General features: G+C 51.6%; 2 protein-coding genes across 8 annotated transcripts; both read right to left on the reverse strand.

Moving 5' to 3' along the window:
* Positions 1-1586: 1586 nt before the first annotated feature.
* On the reverse strand, positions 1587-8565 carry LOC112059393 (interferon alpha-inducible protein 27-like protein 2A). 5 transcript variants are annotated; one of them, XM_065576922.1, is made up of 5 exons: positions 7457-8565; positions 5698-5763; positions 4540-4578; positions 3941-4102; positions 1587-1796 (listed from the first exon to the last, which is right to left on the reverse strand). In XM_065576922.1, the coding sequence occupies exons 1-5, from the start codon at positions 7575-7577 to the stop codon at positions 1717-1719; spliced, it is 468 nt and encodes a 155-aa protein (XP_065432994.1). In that variant the 5' UTR covers positions 7578-8565; the 3' UTR covers positions 1587-1716. The 5 variants fall into 5 exon arrangements, with proteins under 5 accessions (XP_065432994.1, XP_065432996.1, XP_065432997.1 ...); XM_065576924.1 differs by lacking the exon at positions 7457-8565 and adding an exon at positions 6862-7432; XM_065576925.1 differs by lacking the exon at positions 7457-8565 and adding an exon at positions 6739-7432.
* Positions 8566-8717: 152 nt separating this feature from the next.
* LOC135977231 (interferon alpha-inducible protein 27-like protein 2A) lies at positions 8718-17196 on the reverse strand. Of its 3 annotated transcripts, none has more exons than XM_065576927.1 (5): positions 15270-17196; positions 11706-11758; positions 10946-10984; positions 9997-10158; positions 8718-9063 (listed from the first exon to the last, which is right to left on the reverse strand). In XM_065576927.1, the coding sequence occupies exons 2-5, from the start codon at positions 11710-11712 to the stop codon at positions 8990-8992; spliced, it is 282 nt and encodes a 93-aa protein (XP_065432999.1). In that variant the 5' UTR covers positions 11713-11758; positions 15270-17196; the 3' UTR covers positions 8718-8989. The 3 variants fall into 3 exon arrangements, with proteins under 3 accessions (XP_065432999.1, XP_065433000.1, XP_065433001.1); XM_065576928.1 differs by lacking the exon at positions 15270-17196 and adding an exon at positions 13020-13411; XM_065576929.1 differs by lacking the exon at positions 15270-17196 and adding an exon at positions 12652-12705.
* Positions 17197-17490: the final 294 nt, after the last annotated feature.

Genomic DNA, 17490 nt, shown 5'->3' on the forward strand with positions numbered 1-17490 from the left:
TTGCTGTCTTGGGCCTCTCTCCCAGCCTTTTCCCAGACTCTTGGTGTATCAGGTCCACTTTCTCCAAGCCTCTTCCCCAGACTCCCTGCAGAGCTGCCTGCCTGCCAGACGATTCTGCAGGAGGGGAGTTCTCTCCCCCTGGAAGGGCAGTCTCTGACCCAGCAAGCAATCCTGGGCAGCCTCATTCCCTGCCACTGTCCTTCCCAACTGCCTTGGGCTCCCTGTTGTAGGCCTAGCTACCTTCAGGACGACTCTAGTTCCAACCAAGCTTCCCTCCTTGAGTGAGAGCCAAGCACCTGCTCTCCCTCCTAGCCAGCCACACCTGCCCCAGGTTCAGCCCTTGAATGCCTCCCTCTGGGTTTGACACTCAGGGCAGGTGTAGCAGGGCAGGGTTGATTGAGCGCCTCCAGGCTCTTATTAACCCCTTCTGGCCCAGGGTGGGGTTGGTTCACCCCATCACTCTCCATTGAACTGGCCTCTTGGAGGAAAACTGCAGCGCCCGTTCATTTTTCTGTGCACACCAGGGCCAGCTGCAGGAGCTGAGCAAACTCAGGTTCTGTGTGGGAGGCTAATGGGCCATGTTAGCATAGATTCAGCTCTCTCTGAGGCAACTGGTGGAGAATATTTTTATATGACCGCAGAACTAGTTTTTACCTTTGTCTCAGGTCCCTGGTTCCCCATCGCGGCTCCTTAGCGTCTTTGGGATTTGCTGAGCCAATAATCACTGGCTCAAATCCATGGAACCGATACTGGGAGCTGTTTTACATGAGCATTCAGCTCTCAGACTGTTTGATCTTATCCAGCTACATGCAAAGAGTGGTAGTATCAGCATTTCAGCAAGGGGGGGGGGGGATCCTAAGCCAGGCAGCGGCTTCTGATTCAGCTGCAGCAAGTGAAAGCACAAGATGTAGACGACCAGAATTGATGATCAGATTAAGCTTTGTTCCCGTGGGGCGGCAGGTGAATAGCGCTCAGCACAGGTGCTGGAACTAGGGGGGCTGGAGGTGCTGCTGCACCCCCCCCCCCCCCCGGCTTGAAGTGGTTTCCATGATATCCAGGGTTTACAGTTTGGTTCAATGGCTCTCAGCCCCCCCACGATACACATTGATCCAGCGCCCGTGGCAATCGGGATGCAAAATGGTTTTTGTGCTGTTGGGCTAGCTGGAGACACCAGCACACTGGCCTGGATGCAGGGGACCATTTGTGATCTCCACTCCACAGGGGCAGACGCTAGTTCTTGTTGGAGCTTTCCCCTTTTGGGGCTTTGCACATAGGTGGACTGTGCTGAGCAAAAGAAAAGACACCCACGAGACCGGAAAGAGAAGTAGCATCGTGCTCTCCAGCACCCTGCCCCAAGTCAGGAATGGACACGAGCTGGAACCCCAAATGCCCTGCAGCGCCCTCTTCTGGGAAGGTGCTGGGCATGAGCAGACTCCAAATGACCGGGGCTGTGGTCACACTTGGACAACACTCGGCTTGTGTGTGTGTGTGTGTGTGTGTGTGACAGACACATGTGTACAAACTCAGTGATTAACTTCCACTCTGCCCACAATCAACAGCTGTCAGCTATGTCACAACCAGATGCATTTAAATCAGCAAAAAGCTTTTATTGTTTTCTCACATTTCAGCCACCAGCCAAACCGAGTGTAAGGGCTGTTTGTGGAGAAGGCAGGACAAGCAAGAGGCAGGCTGCAGCAGCCAGAGCAGTCGTAGCTTTCACTTTGGATAGAAGAATGAAAGTGCTCCCCCAACAGCTGTCACCGCACCTTTGGTAGCAAGAGAAAGTCCTGCAGCACCTGAGAGGAAACAGAGGAAATGTTACCCCGGTTCATTAGCTCTCCTAGCAGGCCAGTTAACCCCTGCCATTGGTGCGTCAATTTCCAGCAAAGCTCCTGCCAGCACAATCTGACTGGGGGCACAACAAAACAAATAACCCTCCTTAGTTTTTGGCCTGGATGTAATTGATTACGTTCTTAAATCGGCCTGCCGTCACCCGGGACTAGTAAGACAGCTGTGTGCTTTGTTCACCTGTCTTCACAGAACACATTGGAATCGGCGTTCCTCTAGCTTGGGTCATTTATGTCTAATGCAGAATAGTGAGTGAGGCCAGTCCAAAGCTAGAGTGGAGTTAATCACGTCTGGCTTTCTTTTGCCATAACCTTTAAGGGCCTTCTGTGGATTTATATGAGTAGCCGCAGCTACTTTCTAATCCCTTCCCCTTCCCCTCATTCCCTTCTCCTGGGCACTTAGAAAACCAAAACACTTTCGTTCAAGCATCTGCTTGTTTGTGTTCCGCTGCACTGTAGTGGCAGCCGAGTGGAATTGCACGGACACCCAGTTCGGTGTTGGGATGTGGCTAGCGTCCCTGGCTTAATTTCTCCTGGCTGGCTAGAGTGGTGAGCTTGAGGAAGCATGCCCCATGGCAATGTGGAATTCCACCTCTTGCCTGACAGCATTTGCAGCTAGAGGTCCTGCATCGGCGGGGCTACGCTATGTAAGAAGCAAAAAGAAGAACAGGAGGACTTGTGGCACCTTAGAGACTAACAAATTTATTAGAGCATAAGCTTTCGTGGACTATAGCCCACTTCTTCGGATGCATATAGAATGGAACATATATTGAGGAGATATATATACACACATACAGAGAGCATAAACAGGTGGGAGTTGTCTTACCACCTCTGAGAGGCCAATTAATTAAGAGAAAAAAACTTTTGAAGTGATAATCAAGCTAGCCCAGCACAGACAGACAGTTAGATAACAAGTGTGAGAATACTTATAAGGGGAGATAGATTTCAATGTTTGTAATGGCCCAACCATTCCCAGTCCTTATTTAAACCGGAGTTGATTGTGTCTAGTTTGCATATCAATTCTAGCTCAGCAGTTTCTCGTTGGAGTCTGTTTTTGAAGTTTTTCTGTTGTAATATAGCCACCCGCAGGTCTGTCACTGAATGACCAGACAGGTTAAAGTGTTCTCCCACTGGTTTTTGAGTATTTTGATTCCTGATGTCAGATTTGTGTCCATTAATTCTTTTGCGTAGAGACTGTCCGGTTTGGCCAATGTACATGGCAGAGGGGCATTGCTGGCACATGATGGCATATATCACATTGGTAGATGTGCAGGTGAACGAGCCCCTGATGGTATGGCTGATGTGATTAGGTCCTATGATGATGTCACTGGAATAGATATGTGGACAGAGTTGACATCGGGGTTTGTTACAAGGATAGGTTCCTGGGTTAGTGGTTTTGTTCAGTGATGTGTGGTTGCTGGTGAGTATTTGCTTTAGGTTGGGGGGTTGTCTGTAAGCGAGGACAGGTCTGTCTCCCAAGATCTGTGAGAGTAAAGGATCATCTTTCAGGATAGGTTGTAGATCTCTGATGATGCGCTGGAGAGGTTTTAGTTGGGGGCTGAAGGTGACAGCTAGTGGTGTTCTGTTATTTTCTTTGTTGGGCCTGTCTTGTAGGAGGTGACTTCTGGGTACTCGTCTGGCTCTGTCAATCTGTTTTTTCACTTCAGCAGGTGGGTATTGTAGTTTTAAGAATGCTTGATAGAGATCTTGTAGGTGCTTGTCTCTATCCGAGGGATTGGAGCAAATGCGGTTATATCTTAGAGCTTGGCTGTAGACAATGGATCTATGTAAGAAGATCGTGAACAGGATCCTAGGTGAGTGCAGGATAAGGCCAGTGTTCGTTAGACAGTGAGCCCAAGTCCCCACTCGTCAGCCCACCGATAACAGTAGAGTTTGGAGGACCATACGCGTCGGGAGGAGCAGAGCTCATTTGCCAAGACAATGGAGGGACAGTTCTTCTTTACATGCAAGAGAAGTGAGAGCAAATGTGGAAATACTGAGATCATCTTTCACTGCAGAATTGTTTGCCAGTCATAAGATCAGACACTGATGCGCACGAATGAAGCTCAGCTCCTAATGCCTGCGAGACTTACCCACGGATTGCAGCACTGCCACAGTACTTCCAGCGGCTACCCCTCCTCCATTGGCTACGGCCACTGCTGACATCATCTTGGCAGCAAGGGTCCCAGGTGCAATGCCTGCTCCAGTAAAGCCGACTGCCCCGAGTGCTCCTGGGACACCAACGGTGGCAACTCCTGCATGACAAAAAGTGCTGCGATGTTAATTACAAAATGGGATCCCAGAGCACCGCATCTCCAGCTTCGGTCCCCAGAGCCACCCCCAGACCGACTCCCTCGCTGCTTCAATTGCTCAGGCTCTGAACCACCACCCATGGCTCCATTTGTGCAGTGGCAAAATTCAGTACAGGGCTTGAACATTTCCAAGCAAACTTGCTGCAAGCAGAAGTCTAAAGGACTTGTCTCCAACCACTCTCCCGGCTCTCCTGTGAGCGCCTGCAGCTTCGCATGGCTTGGGGCAGGCACAGGCCGTAAGGGCCAACATATCCTCAGTAGGCGAGACCCCTGTGCTTCGGGAGAGCAGATGAGCCAAGTAAACCCAAGGCAAAATAAATCTCAGTTACAATCTCAAGTGTTTTGCAATATTGACCCACTGTCCTGAGCTTGCAACTTACCTAATCCAATAATTGCTCCAACCGCAATGGGGATAAATCCTAGGAAAGGAGATGTTTATAGTAGTGAGCCATCAAAGACTTTAGCAGATGATCAGCAGATGAGAATAGAAAGGGGGGGAGGCTAGTGCCGCAGTAACCTGGATTTTGTTTGAAAGTTCTCTGCCTCTAAACATGCTGGATTCCACTTTGCCATCATCTTTGAGCATTTCTACTTGATAATGAGCCATGTACTCAATGCGCCACTCTCGGAAAGGCTCTTTCATTCTCTTGATTTAAGAGCACTGACCACCCCCAGGGCTCCTGGTAGGGTGACCAGACAGAAAGTGTAAAAAATCAGGATGGGGAGGTACCTACATAAGACAAAGCCCCCAAAATCTGGACTGTTCCTATAAATCGGGACCTCTGGTCACCCTAGCTCCCGGTGAGGCCAGCAAAGCTGGGAAGATGGCTTCTGGGATCCTCAGTGCCGTGTAGGCACAGCAGTGAAAAGGGAAATGAAGTTTCAGATGCTCCAAAAGGGATATTTAAAAGGATCAAATAAAGGAGAACCAAGGGAGCAGTAAGATCAGTGGAAGGACTCCTGATTTATACTGCTGTACCTCACCAGAATCTGGCCCCCTCCCGGTCTTTCCAAGCTAATGCTTGTCACAGGAAGCCTTTCTCTGCCTTAGTTCAATGGCAAATAGATCCTCACGCAAGCCGTGGGCCACTGGGCGGCATTAGAAGAGCAAGTTTCCTGGGCCTGCCCATGTACATAGGAACTGACAAACTGGATCAGACCCGAGGTCCATCTCTGTCCAGAATCCTGCCTCTTACAGGGGCTGGAACCAGATGCGTGAGAAGACAGTGCAAGAACCCTTGTTCTGGGCTTGTGGGGTTACTGGCTGCCTGCACAATACATGGATACAAAAACAACAAGGAGTCCGGGGGCACCTTAAAGACTAACATTTATTTGGGGCAGAAGTGAGGTTTTTTTACCCACGAAAGCTTATGCCCAAATAAATCGGTTAGTCTTTAAGGTGCCCCCGGACTCCTTGTTGTTTTTGTGGCTACCGACTAACACGGCTCCCCCCGATACAATACACGGGCGCATTAGAGGTGCCTGCGACGGAGGCCGTTCCGGGTCAACGCTCAGTTAGTGAAAGAGAAGGACCTTACCAACCATGACTGAGACTCTGACCCACACACCCTGATCACTGGGATAGCAGCTCCGCTTCGTCAGCCCTGAGCAAAAAGCCAGAAAAACACTTAGATCAGTTCTAAGACTCCACCCCCGCCCCGTGCCTCAGGGCCGGTGCCAGAGGCCTGGGGTTATGTCTGCCGCAGACAGGGCAGCTCCCGCCTAGCAAACGTCCAGGGAGGTGTCCCAGAGCCACTAACACAAGAGAACATCAGCACAGGCCCCTTCCTTTGTGGAGCCTGAGCTAATAGCTGGGGTAACCCCACCTGCACCCCATCCTCCTCCTGCATAGCTGGTCCCCACATGGAGTGTGTGGGACCTTCTCACGGACAAGTGAACTCCTAGCTGCAAGGAGTCATGCCCAGTGCACGTGTGGGGAGCACAGATCTGCTGGGGAGCAGCACACGCATCAAAAAAATTCTAGGGTAACAACCACATCCCAGCCCCTCTGTCTGCTCTTCCCTTCCCCTGCCTGGACTGTCACCACCTCAGCATAGGGTCGTCTTTGCCCCTGTCTCCTTCCCTCGCCCCCTTGGCATGTGTGAATTCCTCCCCTTCTATAGCAGCTGCTGTGTAAACTGGGATGAGGCTTCTAAAAACCATATAACGAGCCAGCTGGGGGAAAAGCCCTGCCGGTCCCTATGTGGGTGAAGCCAGCCAGTCGCTGCGCTCTCGAATGGACTCACACATGAAAATGATTAAAGACAAAACATGCTATCACCCGGGGGGCAAACACTTCTCACCAAAGGCTCCCTCTGTTGTGATCTCTCTGTCTCAGGCCTTGTCCTCAAAGGAAACCAGCACCCTCAAAAGACAAGCCTGGAAGCTGAAATTCATAATTTTGCTAGACACTAAAAATCCTGGTCTTAATAAAGACACTGGATTTCTGGTTTATGACAACAATCCGTAACCCACTCACCCCTTTGTCCCATGACTGCCGGGGTGTTAAATGGGCCACATCACCTGGACTGGTCCTTTAGACTAGGTGTCAACTCCGTATTCTAAACAATCTGTACTACCTTGCCTTTAGCTGTGACGCTCGGAGTACCTGTCCCAGGTCTGATGAAGAGCTCTGTGTAGCTCGAAAGCTCCTCTCTCACACCCACAGGAGTTGGGCCAGTAAGAGCTATTACTTCACCCACCTTGTCTCCCCTAAAAGCTGGTAGAAGACAGATTCAGACGCTTTGAGGAAGGATTTGCCCCCCTCTCGGCTGTAGCTACGCAAGCTCTAACAGGGCTTCTCTACGCTGATTGGCCCAAACAGATGGCCCGCTTACAGCTATGTGCGCAAACAACACAGGAAACGAAACTGATTTCTTAGGTTTCTATTTTCCAGCCCAAGCTGGACTTTATTCAGCCCTGAAAGAATCTTTCTTCCAAAGCCCGATTAGTAACATGAATCAGGAACGCTGGGCCGTCAAATTAGGATTTCATTTAAAGGCATCAGTCACTTCCCCGGCAGTTCGTCTTTCAGGGACTGTCTATAAATGACACAACATAGTTTGGTGATTTTTGCCAAGACCCACTGACCCATCCACCCCTTGTAACACTGAAACAAACAAGCAAAATTAAGGCCCCCCCCCCCCAATGCTTTATGTCATTTATAGACATCCCCTCACTTCTCCTTGACTCATCACCCACTGCATGCAAATGCCCTAGCCCTGAGCAGATGTAGAAGAGGTATGTCAGTGCTGTTACAATGAAGGGTCTCTTGCCCTCAGAGCAGCAGCAACTTACCTCCAGCGTCCGGTGAGCAGAATGAATTGATTGCTGTGTGATGCAGCTGTATCAGGAGCCCAGTTTCCAGGCATCTGCCACTACATGGGTGTGTGTGCAGAGAGGACGTCGCATCCCCCATTAATAGCCGGGATGGCAAGATCCCACGCCCTGCTCCCCTTTAACCTCCCTGCCGCTGGACACACGGACTCCGGAGCATCTGCATGTTAACATTCTTAGGGCCCAAATAGATAAAACCACTTGAAGTGCCTCCCCTTGTGATCCAGACCCAGGTGGTACAGTCCTTCTATGCCAAGACAGCAAACCCCGTCCTTGCCACATCCTAGCCGGGCAGAGTCCCACCCACCCGTCTCCTGGCCCAAGAAACAGTCTGTAGATATAAGCTGCAAAACAACGGACCCCCCCGCGGTGCCGCCCTCTTCTGTGCGGCTGTAGAGGGGATAAAGGGGACCTCTGTGGTTTAAAATTCTGCTTGGTTGGGGTTTTTTTGCTTGTTACATTAGCCTAGACGATCCAGTGGTCAAGGCGAACTAGTGAAATGGTGTTAAGTATCAGAGGGGTAGCCGTGTTAGTCTGAATCTGTAAAAAGCAACAGAGGGTCCTGTGGCACCTTTGAGACTAACAGAAGTATTGGGAGCATAAGCTTTCGTGGGTCAGAACCTCACTTCTTCAGACGCAAGTGAAATGGTGACATCACAAGAGGCTGAAAGGTGTGTAATTAGGAGGATTTTTAGTGACATGGCCCAAAACTCTGTTTCCGATTTGATTTTAATGCCCACGTAACTCTGATGTCCAGGCTAGACAGGGAATGGTTTCATCCTGGTTTGAACCTGTCACAGTAATGGGGGCTTGGAGGACCGGCTCCAGCAATCCACTCCCCGAGGGCCCTAGTAGTAGGGGTTGCTTTTGTTAGAGCTTTATTGCGTGTCTTAGAGCTGAGTCATCAAGAAACAAGAAGGACAGTCAGCAGAGGTGGCAGCTTTCTACCGAGTAACCTGCCCCTGAGCTAGGAATGGCTAGCCGTAGCCATGGTGAGTGGCCACAAGATTAAACCCCAGGCTTATTGCAAAGCCGGCTCAGAGGAGGATACTGGATGGATCTACCTCTGGCAGAGGCCGAGATCTTCTAGCTCTTTTTTCACTTTGACAACACTTTGCCTTGGTCCTGGCAATACACTGGCGTGAAAGTGTGTGCGCACATTCGGTGAGCTATTTTTCACTGACACACAATCAACCATTTTCAGCCATAACAACTCAGGGCATTTAAATTTGCAAAAGTTTATTGATTTGTCACATTTCAGCCAACAGCAATAATTCAGCCATAATCCCAACAGAACTTGACGTCTGTTGTTGAGAAGGTAGAACAAGCAACAGACGTGCGGGAGTGGTTTCTACAGGCCACTTGTTTTTGCATTCAACTACAAAGCCATTTCTCTAACTTGCTACTTGTTGCATTAGCCTGATGGTGCAATTGAAAAACTGCCAGCGGACGAGTCGTTGCGTCTTCTAGAGCATAAAGGAGCAGTTGTAGCTTTCAGACTAAGGCACCGACGGCTGCCCCAACACCTACTATCACAGCTTTGGCAGCTGCAGGAAGGCCTGCGGCACCTGAGAGGAAACAGAGAATCAGCTAGTCAGTATCACGACGCTGCTAGCAGGCCAGTTATCCCCCTCCCATGTCCTGGCACCAGAGAAGTCATGACTCTTTGTGCTTTCTGTATGGATGCAATAGGTTACACTGGTGCTTGGTAGAGTCCCTTTTACCAGGAGCCAAGAGGCCAGCTCTGTACTTTGCTGACCTGCCCTGATGGTGCAGCCTTGAACAGGAGTGGGATTTTCAAACAGGGCACTAACACCATTCCCCTTAAAGTCAATGGGGCGCATCCCCAGGGAGAACTGAGTGAGGTGGGTGAACCCTGAGCGCCTCTGAAGATCCCATCTGTTCCTCTACAACAGGGGTCGACAACCTTTCAGCAGTGGTGTGCCGAGTCTTCATTTAGTCACTCTAATTTAAGGTTCCGCGTGCCAGTCATACATTTTAACGTTTTTAGAAGGTCTCTTTCCATAAGTCTATAATATAAATAAACTATTGTTGGATGTAAAGTAAATAAGGTTTTTAAAATGTTGAAGAAGCTTCATTTAAAACTAAATGAAAATGCAGAGCCCCCCCCGGACCGGTGGCCAGGACCCAGGCAGTGTGAGTGCCACTGACAATCAGCTTGCGTGCCGCCTTCGGCCCGTGTGCCATAGGTTGCCTACCCCTGCGCTACAACAATGGAAGCGAGTCCGGAGTGAGCAGCTAGCCAGAGCCCAGAGGGATAGTGAAGAGAGAAACTAGAGCATGTTCCATCTAAGTGCTTAGCAGTTTATTAGCAGGGTCTGTGGGGAGCAGGTTTGGCCAGTCAGGGGAGAGACTTATTCCTCATTACAGGCAAGAGAAATCAGGACCACCACAGGAAAGTCAGACTCTCTCCATGCAGGCAGGAGAGCACTACCAGACACACATGCATTCCAATGAAAGGTTAGCTCCCCATTACTTACCAATGGATTGCAGCACTGCCACAGCACTTCCAGCCGCTACCCCTCCTCCATTGGCTATGGCCGCTGCTGACATCATCTTGGCAGCAAGGGTCCCAGCTGCAATGCCTGCTCCAGTAAAGCCGACTGCCCAGAGTGCTACCGGGATCCCAACGCATGCCACGCCTGCATTCGTGACACAGCGAGGTTAAGCACAGTCCAGGCTCCTACAGCAATTGCTTCTGCACCAGATCCAGCCCTCCATGGACCTGCATCCGTCCACCCGCCCAGCTCCTCTCCTGGGTGGTCCAATGGATCGTGTGGTTAGCAACCAGGAAGGGCGACAGGGTCAGAGCCATATGCGAACCACGCCCTGAACTGAACTTCTGCTAATCTGCAAAGCAAGCCCTAGCAGGGTGCACAAGTGGAGCTCAGAAGCAGCATCTTGCCTTCCTAGCTCTGCTCAGCAGAGTGCATTGATGCTACAGGACCTTGCCGTATCCCCGTGGGGCCGGTTGCCCCCTGAAAGGACAGCACCGGGGCGATGGCTGGGGATGGAGCTCTCACCAAGGCCTAGGCTCAGTATAGCCCAGTGGGTACAAGCTCTCCATTTTCACACCAGCAAAATGAACTGTGGGCTTGCAGGGTTTCAAAGGGATTGTCTCCAGCCCCTTTCCCTGCTCCCACGGCGACCCTGCGGCCTCATGTGGGCTGGGGAAGAAGTCAAGCAGACAGGGGCAGAGTTCTTGCTCTCCACACGGATGCCTGACTCCTGAGGGTCATTCGCACTAGGAGGGATCCCTGCACTGCAGGGGCAGCTGGTGAGCCAGGAGAATCCCTGGCCGAATAGACTCAGAGAATCTCCGGGTCGGAAGGGACCTCAGGAGGGATCTAGTCCATCCCCCTTCAATAAGTCTTTGATAAGTACAGATGTGAAGTGTCAACCAATCAGTGCCATGGGTTAGCCCCTTACCTGCTGCAACGCCTGCTCCAGCCAAAGTAACAAGACTGTCTAGGGAATGAGAATCTCATGTTAGTGGCCCAGCAAAGACATTCGCATGCTATAAACCCGTAACCATGCAAAGCCGGGGAGGTCGGTGCCCTTAGTGAGCCCCAGGGTTTTTTTTATTATTATTTGAACCTCTGCATCTAAAGCAGCTGGAGTGCCTGTGTCCAATGTGAAGGGTTTGATAAGGAGAGCGAGGCTGGGGAATTCCCTGATGGGTTCCCTGTCTCTGTAAAGCAGCATCTCACTGGCCAGGAGGCTGCGGCCAAGGCCAGGGAAGCCATGAAGAGCCTCAGCACAATGTAACCAAGGCTCAGAATAGCAGAGCAAGAGGGAAGGGATTTGGGGATGCTCCAGTCTGTTGCAAAAGGAGCATTTAAAAAAGAAATGGCTCTGAAGTCTCCATCCCATCCTGGCCCCCGCCCCAGCCATCCGTGGGAGCAGGGCCACCCTGGAGGCTGTTTGCCCTGTGGTGGTGAGGAGTCCACAGCAGATTCGTCTCAGTACTGCCAGCGCCAGGTAGAAGGAACCCAGCCAGTGAGGCTAGTTCTGAATTGTTCTCTTCATGCCACAGGCAGACACGTCCTCACGCGCTGGGGCTGCACGGGAAGTGTCCAGGGCCTCCCCCTGTTCTGGCTTTCGAGGAGTGGCTGGCTGCCAGCACGGCATGGGGACTTCGTCGGGGAGCAATTCTTGTTCAAGGCGCAGGTAAATAAAAAGCTCTTACCAAGCATGTTTGCTGCGTGTGGCTCTGAGTCTGTCACCTGGGTATCGTTGGCCCTGCACAGAAAGTGGGAAACGCAGTTAGTCCAGTTCCGAGCATCCTCCCAAATACAGCCCCTGGGGGCCAGTGCCGTGGGTGTGGGGCTACCCGTGTAATTGCTGGTGTTTGTACATGCCCCAGTGTCACTAACTAGACCTCAGCTCCTTCCCCACATGCAGCCTGAGCTAGTGTCCAGGGGTAACCCATTCTCACAGCTGATCTGCAAGCTGTCTCGCCAAACCCCATTACCCTCCTAGCCACCCCCCCGCTTGGCTCTCCTGAGTGCACCCCTCCAATTGCACGTGGGGGATGCATCGCTCTGTGCTAGCACACATCCAGCTTCGCTCTCTGCCCAGACTGTCCCCACCCATGCAAGACCTGCCCTCGCTGCGCCATGCTAAGGGGGTTGCCTCTCACCCCTCTCATTCTTGGGCAGATTGTAATTTAAATTCTTGCTGAACATTTCCCCTCCGGCTGGGGGTGCAGGCTCTGGGGTAGGGCTGGGGGATGAGGAGTTTGGGGTGTAGGAGGGTGCTCTAGGCTGGGATTGAGGGGTTTGGAGGGTAGGTGGGGGATTGGGGCAGGGCCTTGGGGTGTGGGAAGGGATGCAGGCTCCATTTGGGGGTGTGGGCTCTGGGGTAGGGCTGGGGATGAGAGGTTTGGGGTGTAGGAGGGTGCTCTGGGCTGGGACCGAGGGCACATAGAGGATCGGGGTGTGGGAAGGGGTGCGGGAAGGGGTGCAGGCTCTGTTTGGGGGTGCCGGCTCTGGGTAGGGCTGGGGATGAGAGGTTTGGGGTGCAGGAGGGTGCTTTGGGCTGGGATCTAGGGGTTCGGAGGGCAGGAGGGGGATCAGGGCTGGGGCAGGAGCATGGGGAGAGGCTCAGGGGTGCAGGCTCTGGGTGGCGCTTACTTCAAGCAGCTCCCGAAAGCAACGGCATGTCCCTTCTCTGGCTCCTACGCAGAGGTGTGGCCAGGTGGCTCTGCACGCTGCCCTGTCCACAGGCACCGCCCTTGCAGCTCCCACTGGAGGGGCCATTGGAGCAGGGCCATTGGAGCGTGTAGGAGCCGGAGGGGGGCCATGCCGCGGCTTCTGGGAGCCATGTGGAGCGGCCCCGACCCTGCTCCCCGACTGGAGTGCCGGAATGGAGCAAGCCCCAGACCCCGCTCCCCAGTGGGAGCTCGAGGGCCGGCTTAAAGCAGCTGGCGGGCCAGATTCAGCCCGCGGGCCATTGTTTGCTCACCCCTGCCCTAACTGCCCTGCAATTTCGCTGTACTAACCTCTTCCATCCGTGCTCTCCCTCCGCTGTGCATTAGCGAGAGACTCAAAGGAAACAGCTTTCAGATCCCCCTGCCTTGAACCCTTCCAGACTATTTTTTCAAACAGTGTTGTTCACTGCCCCCTCCCAGTCCCAGAAGATTGTCTGAGATCGACTCAAATGCATCCACTAAGAATTTTCAAAGCTCTCTGCACTTAAGTTAGACTTGGGAGGCTCTTCAGGGGGTACTCACGTGAAATTTGGCCCAAAAATCAAAGACAACCCTTCCCTCCTCCCGCCCCGCAGAAAAACAAACCAAACCCCACCCCACAATTCAAGAGCATTAGAGAAGTTTGCATAATCACTGAGGACAGGCAGGTGAAAGAGGATCCCTAGGTTTCAATTTCCCAGCCCAAGCTGCGAGAAACGAAACTAAAAGCAAACTTGGACTTAAAAAATACAGTAGAACCTCAGAGTTCCGACCCCCCTGGGAACGGGGCCTGTGTGTAACGCTGAAACGTTCAGAACTCTGAACTAAACGTTACGGTTGGTCTTTCAAAAGTTTGCAACTGAACATTGACTTAATACAGCTTTGAAACGTCCCTATGCAGAAGGAAAATGCTGCTTTTAACCATCTTAATTTAAATGAAACAAGCACAGAAATAGTTTCCTGAGCTTGTCACATTTTTTTTGTTTTTTAAACTTTCCCTTTTTGTTAGTAGTTTACATGTAACACAGCACAGTACTGTAATTGCTTTTGTTTGTCTCTGCAGCTGCCTGATTGCGTATTTCTTAGGGTTACCATACGTCCGGATTTTCCCGGACATGTCCGGCTTTTTGGGCTCCAAATCCCCGTCCGGGGGGAAATCCCAAAAAGCCGGACATGTCTGGGAAAATCGGACATGCGGTGCCGGGCCGGCGGAGCGAGGCCTGGCCGGGCCGGGGGCTCGGGGGCCTGGCCGGCGGTGCCGGGCCGGGGGCTCAGGGGACGGGCCAGGGGCTCGGCCGGCGGTGCTGGGCGGGCCAGGGGCTCGGGGGACGGGACGGGGGACGGGCTGGGGACCTGCGGTGCCAGGGGCCAGCCTGGGCCGCGCCTCCTCCGCCCACACCCCACCTTACCTGCTTCAGGCTTCTCGCGACTCAAATGTTCGCGGGAAGCAGGGGAGGGGACGGAGACTTTGGGGAGGGGGCGGAGTTGGGGCGGGGGCGGGGCTGGGGCCCCTTTAGTGTCCTCCTTTCGGAGGCACTAAATATGGTAACCCTAGTATTTCTGGTTCCAAATGAAGTGTGCGGTTTGACTGGTCAGCTCGTAACTCTGAGGTTCTACTGTACAAGGTTTCTTAGAAGTGCGGCTAAGCACGGGAAGGAAATCAGATTACTAACGGGGAAGTTACTTTGTTGGAAGCCTTCTTTCCACATCTGTTATAAATATTGTCTGCCCCAGGGAGAGCATCACAGAGATAAGGTTGGCAGAATTAAATTTTTAAAAATACATTAACAAACAATATTGTTTTTTAAATGTGTCTATTTAAATGGTCACAGTTGTGCAAAATTGTGGGTTTTAAGCATTTTTATAGATTTTAATTTTCACCGTTGCAGAAAATTATTGGCGATGGGCAGGCAACTGGGGTAGGGGTGTGTGTGTGTGTATGTGTGTCAATAATTTTTTAATGGCAGAAGACGTAATTCAAAAAGTTAAAGCCTTATAACCATTACGACGAATTGTCAACATCACATATCAAAATACACCTCTACCCCGATATAACGCGACCTGATATAACACGAATTCGGATATAACGTGGTAAAGCAGTGCTCGGGAGGGGGCGGGGCTGTGCGCTCCAGCAGATCAAAGCAAGTTCGCTATAACGCGGCTTCACCTATAACGCGGTAAGGTTTTTTGGCTCCCGAGGACAGCGTTCTATCGGGGTAGAGGTGTATACAAAGTAAATAAATATCCTTCATTCAAACTCTAAGTTCTCCAGCAGCATTTGTCTTACTTTGCCTATCCATAAACTTCAGTTATTGGAAATATTTTTGATGGGGGTGCCTATGAGGCAATCCACATTTACCAATAAAAATCTAACCCTTCCAATCCTAGTTAGGAGGCACCTGAAGCCCAGGCAAAGTTAAAAATGTTACTTATGTTATGGGGGAAAAGAGTAAAATTTATGGAGCTGCATGTTCCTGTCATTTTCAATTTGTTTGTTTTTAGCAAATGCAACCTCCCACCATTGCAAGGTAAAATTCTCTTATCAATAGAGCAGCAGCTTACCTTCAGCCTTGGGACAGAGGACTGGTGCACCCTCCGAGGGACGTCGCTATATATAGGGAGCACTGGACTCGGCTTTATACAGTGAACCAGCTTTTGGGTGGGTGTCTAGACCGCAGGACAAGCAGCCCACCCCGAAGGCAGGGAAAATGCCAAGGTCCCCACGCTCCCTTCTAAACACAGGTTTAGGGAGGATTCACTTGTGAGCAGTCCAAGTGTGCTCAACCCCTCGCTCCCCCTCCAAATCCTCGCCCCTGCGATTCAGAGCCAGATGGTACAGTCTGTGTGCAAAACAAAAAACATTTTCTTGAAAGTTTCCTGTCCTGCTCATGGGTCTGCCTGTCTGACAAAGGTTATCCAAAGGAGGCCCAGAGCAAACACGCCACTCGAGTTCTGCCTCTTTCTTTATTTTTGCTGCTTCCTGGTGGATAACCAAGGGCCCAAAACCCTTTTCAAAAGATTATTCTATGGGCTGTTGGCATGACACCTCCCCGGCCTCACGGGGACAGGTTTGGTGAGGTTTCCTTCCTTGGTTTGCAAGTTGACTGGCGATCCTCAAGAGAAACGTGGCAGAATTAAAACGGAAACTTTCCTGAGTCTCCCTGAACAGTCGTCCCCCCCCCTCCTCTTTTCTCTTCCCCTGACAGGAAAAGGGGCCCTTTGTAAAAAGGCAGGTTAGTGGCTTGGCAGCCCTGGATTGGAAGCTGTCCTCACATAGCAGACCCTCTGCCAACATACCTGGGCTGGAGGGAGAGGGAAGCGCAGTCTGAGGTCCTAATAAATGTGTTAGTCTCTAAGGTGCCACAAGTACTCCTGTTCTTTTTGTGGATACAGACTAACACGGCTGCTACTCAGAAACCTGTCTGAGGTCCGTTCAGTCCTTTGTTTCTCTGCTGCAACTACCCCCAAAGGGTAGGGATAGAAGCAAGTTAAATGCAGTTGCGGGATGCAGGGAACTGTCCATTGGGATCTGAACTGAAACTAAACCTCACTGTATAGTGGGCACTAAAGCCAACCGAAGGCAAGGCACTAGCAGTGAGAGGCTGAGCCTGGCGCGTCTTCCACACCCACCAGCGTAACAGCATCGGCTCGGGAGCCATTGTACCTCCCTTCCGTCTGCGTCCTCACCAGCCACTGCTGCCACATGTGGCGTTCTGCCCCCAGTCACACGTATGCAGCCCGTCCGTCTTCAACCGGTTTCCTAGAGGCAACTGTTTGGACCGCAGTAAGCAAGTCTGTGGACGATGCACAAGGTGGAGATGGACTCTAGCTCCTTCTCCCGTTGCGGCATGGGGCTGTCGGACTAGTGGGAATAGAGCCAAAATGAAGCACGCTGCGGTGGCTGAATATTCACACTAGCTCCCCGTGTGCACGGATCCACTTCCACATAGTTCAGTCTGCAGACAACTAACTGCAACTACACCTCTACCCCGATAGAACGCTGCCCTCGGGAGCCAAAAATCTTACCGTGGTATAGGTGAAACCGCGTCATAGCGAACTTGCTTTCATCCGCCGGAGCGTGCAGCCCGCCCGCCCCCCGGAGCGCTGCTTTACCGCGTTCTATCCGAATTCGTGTTATATGGGGGTAGACGTGGATAACGTTTCTATTGCCACGTTGGACAGCTGCGTGAGCTAAGCAACACTTTGTGCTTCAGAGGAAGGTTTCTCACACCAGCCCCGATGAACACATCTGACAAAGGCTGTTTACATCACAGAACTAACTTCTACCTGCGAATCAGATCTCTTCTCCACGGGGTTAGTGCTTCTCTTCTGTCATGCCAGTGCCCAAGAAGCTAGAGACTTCTGGCTTAGCCAGTCTAACGGGCTGGGAGCAGTTTTCAGGCACTCAGACTGATTTGATCTTAGCAGGCTACCGACAAGAACAGTGTTATCAGCATTTCAGAAGGAGGGCTAAATAGCTGACTCAAGTGCAGCAAGAGAGTAAAATTGATAGAAACTCTTAAACCCAGGAGGGCGACTGAAGGCTGGCTGAGAGCGAGGGATGGGGCTCGCTAGGGATTGGCAGCATCCACACTCAGGAGCAGACAATGCATCTGATGTGAGATTTCTCTATTCAGCATATTGGCTCTTCTCAAACCCCCCCCAGGGGACAGCATATGTGTGCGTAGGGTGACCAGATGTCCTGATTTTATAGGGACAGTCCCGATATTTGGGGCTTTTTCTTATATAGGTTCCTATTACCCCTCGCCCCCCGTCCCGATTT

Source organism: Chrysemys picta, chromosome 23 (assembly GCF_011386835.1).
Source record: "Chrysemys picta bellii isolate R12L10 chromosome 23, ASM1138683v2, whole genome shotgun sequence".
NCBI classification, from domain to species: domain Eukaryota; kingdom Metazoa; phylum Chordata; order Testudines; family Emydidae; genus Chrysemys; species Chrysemys picta.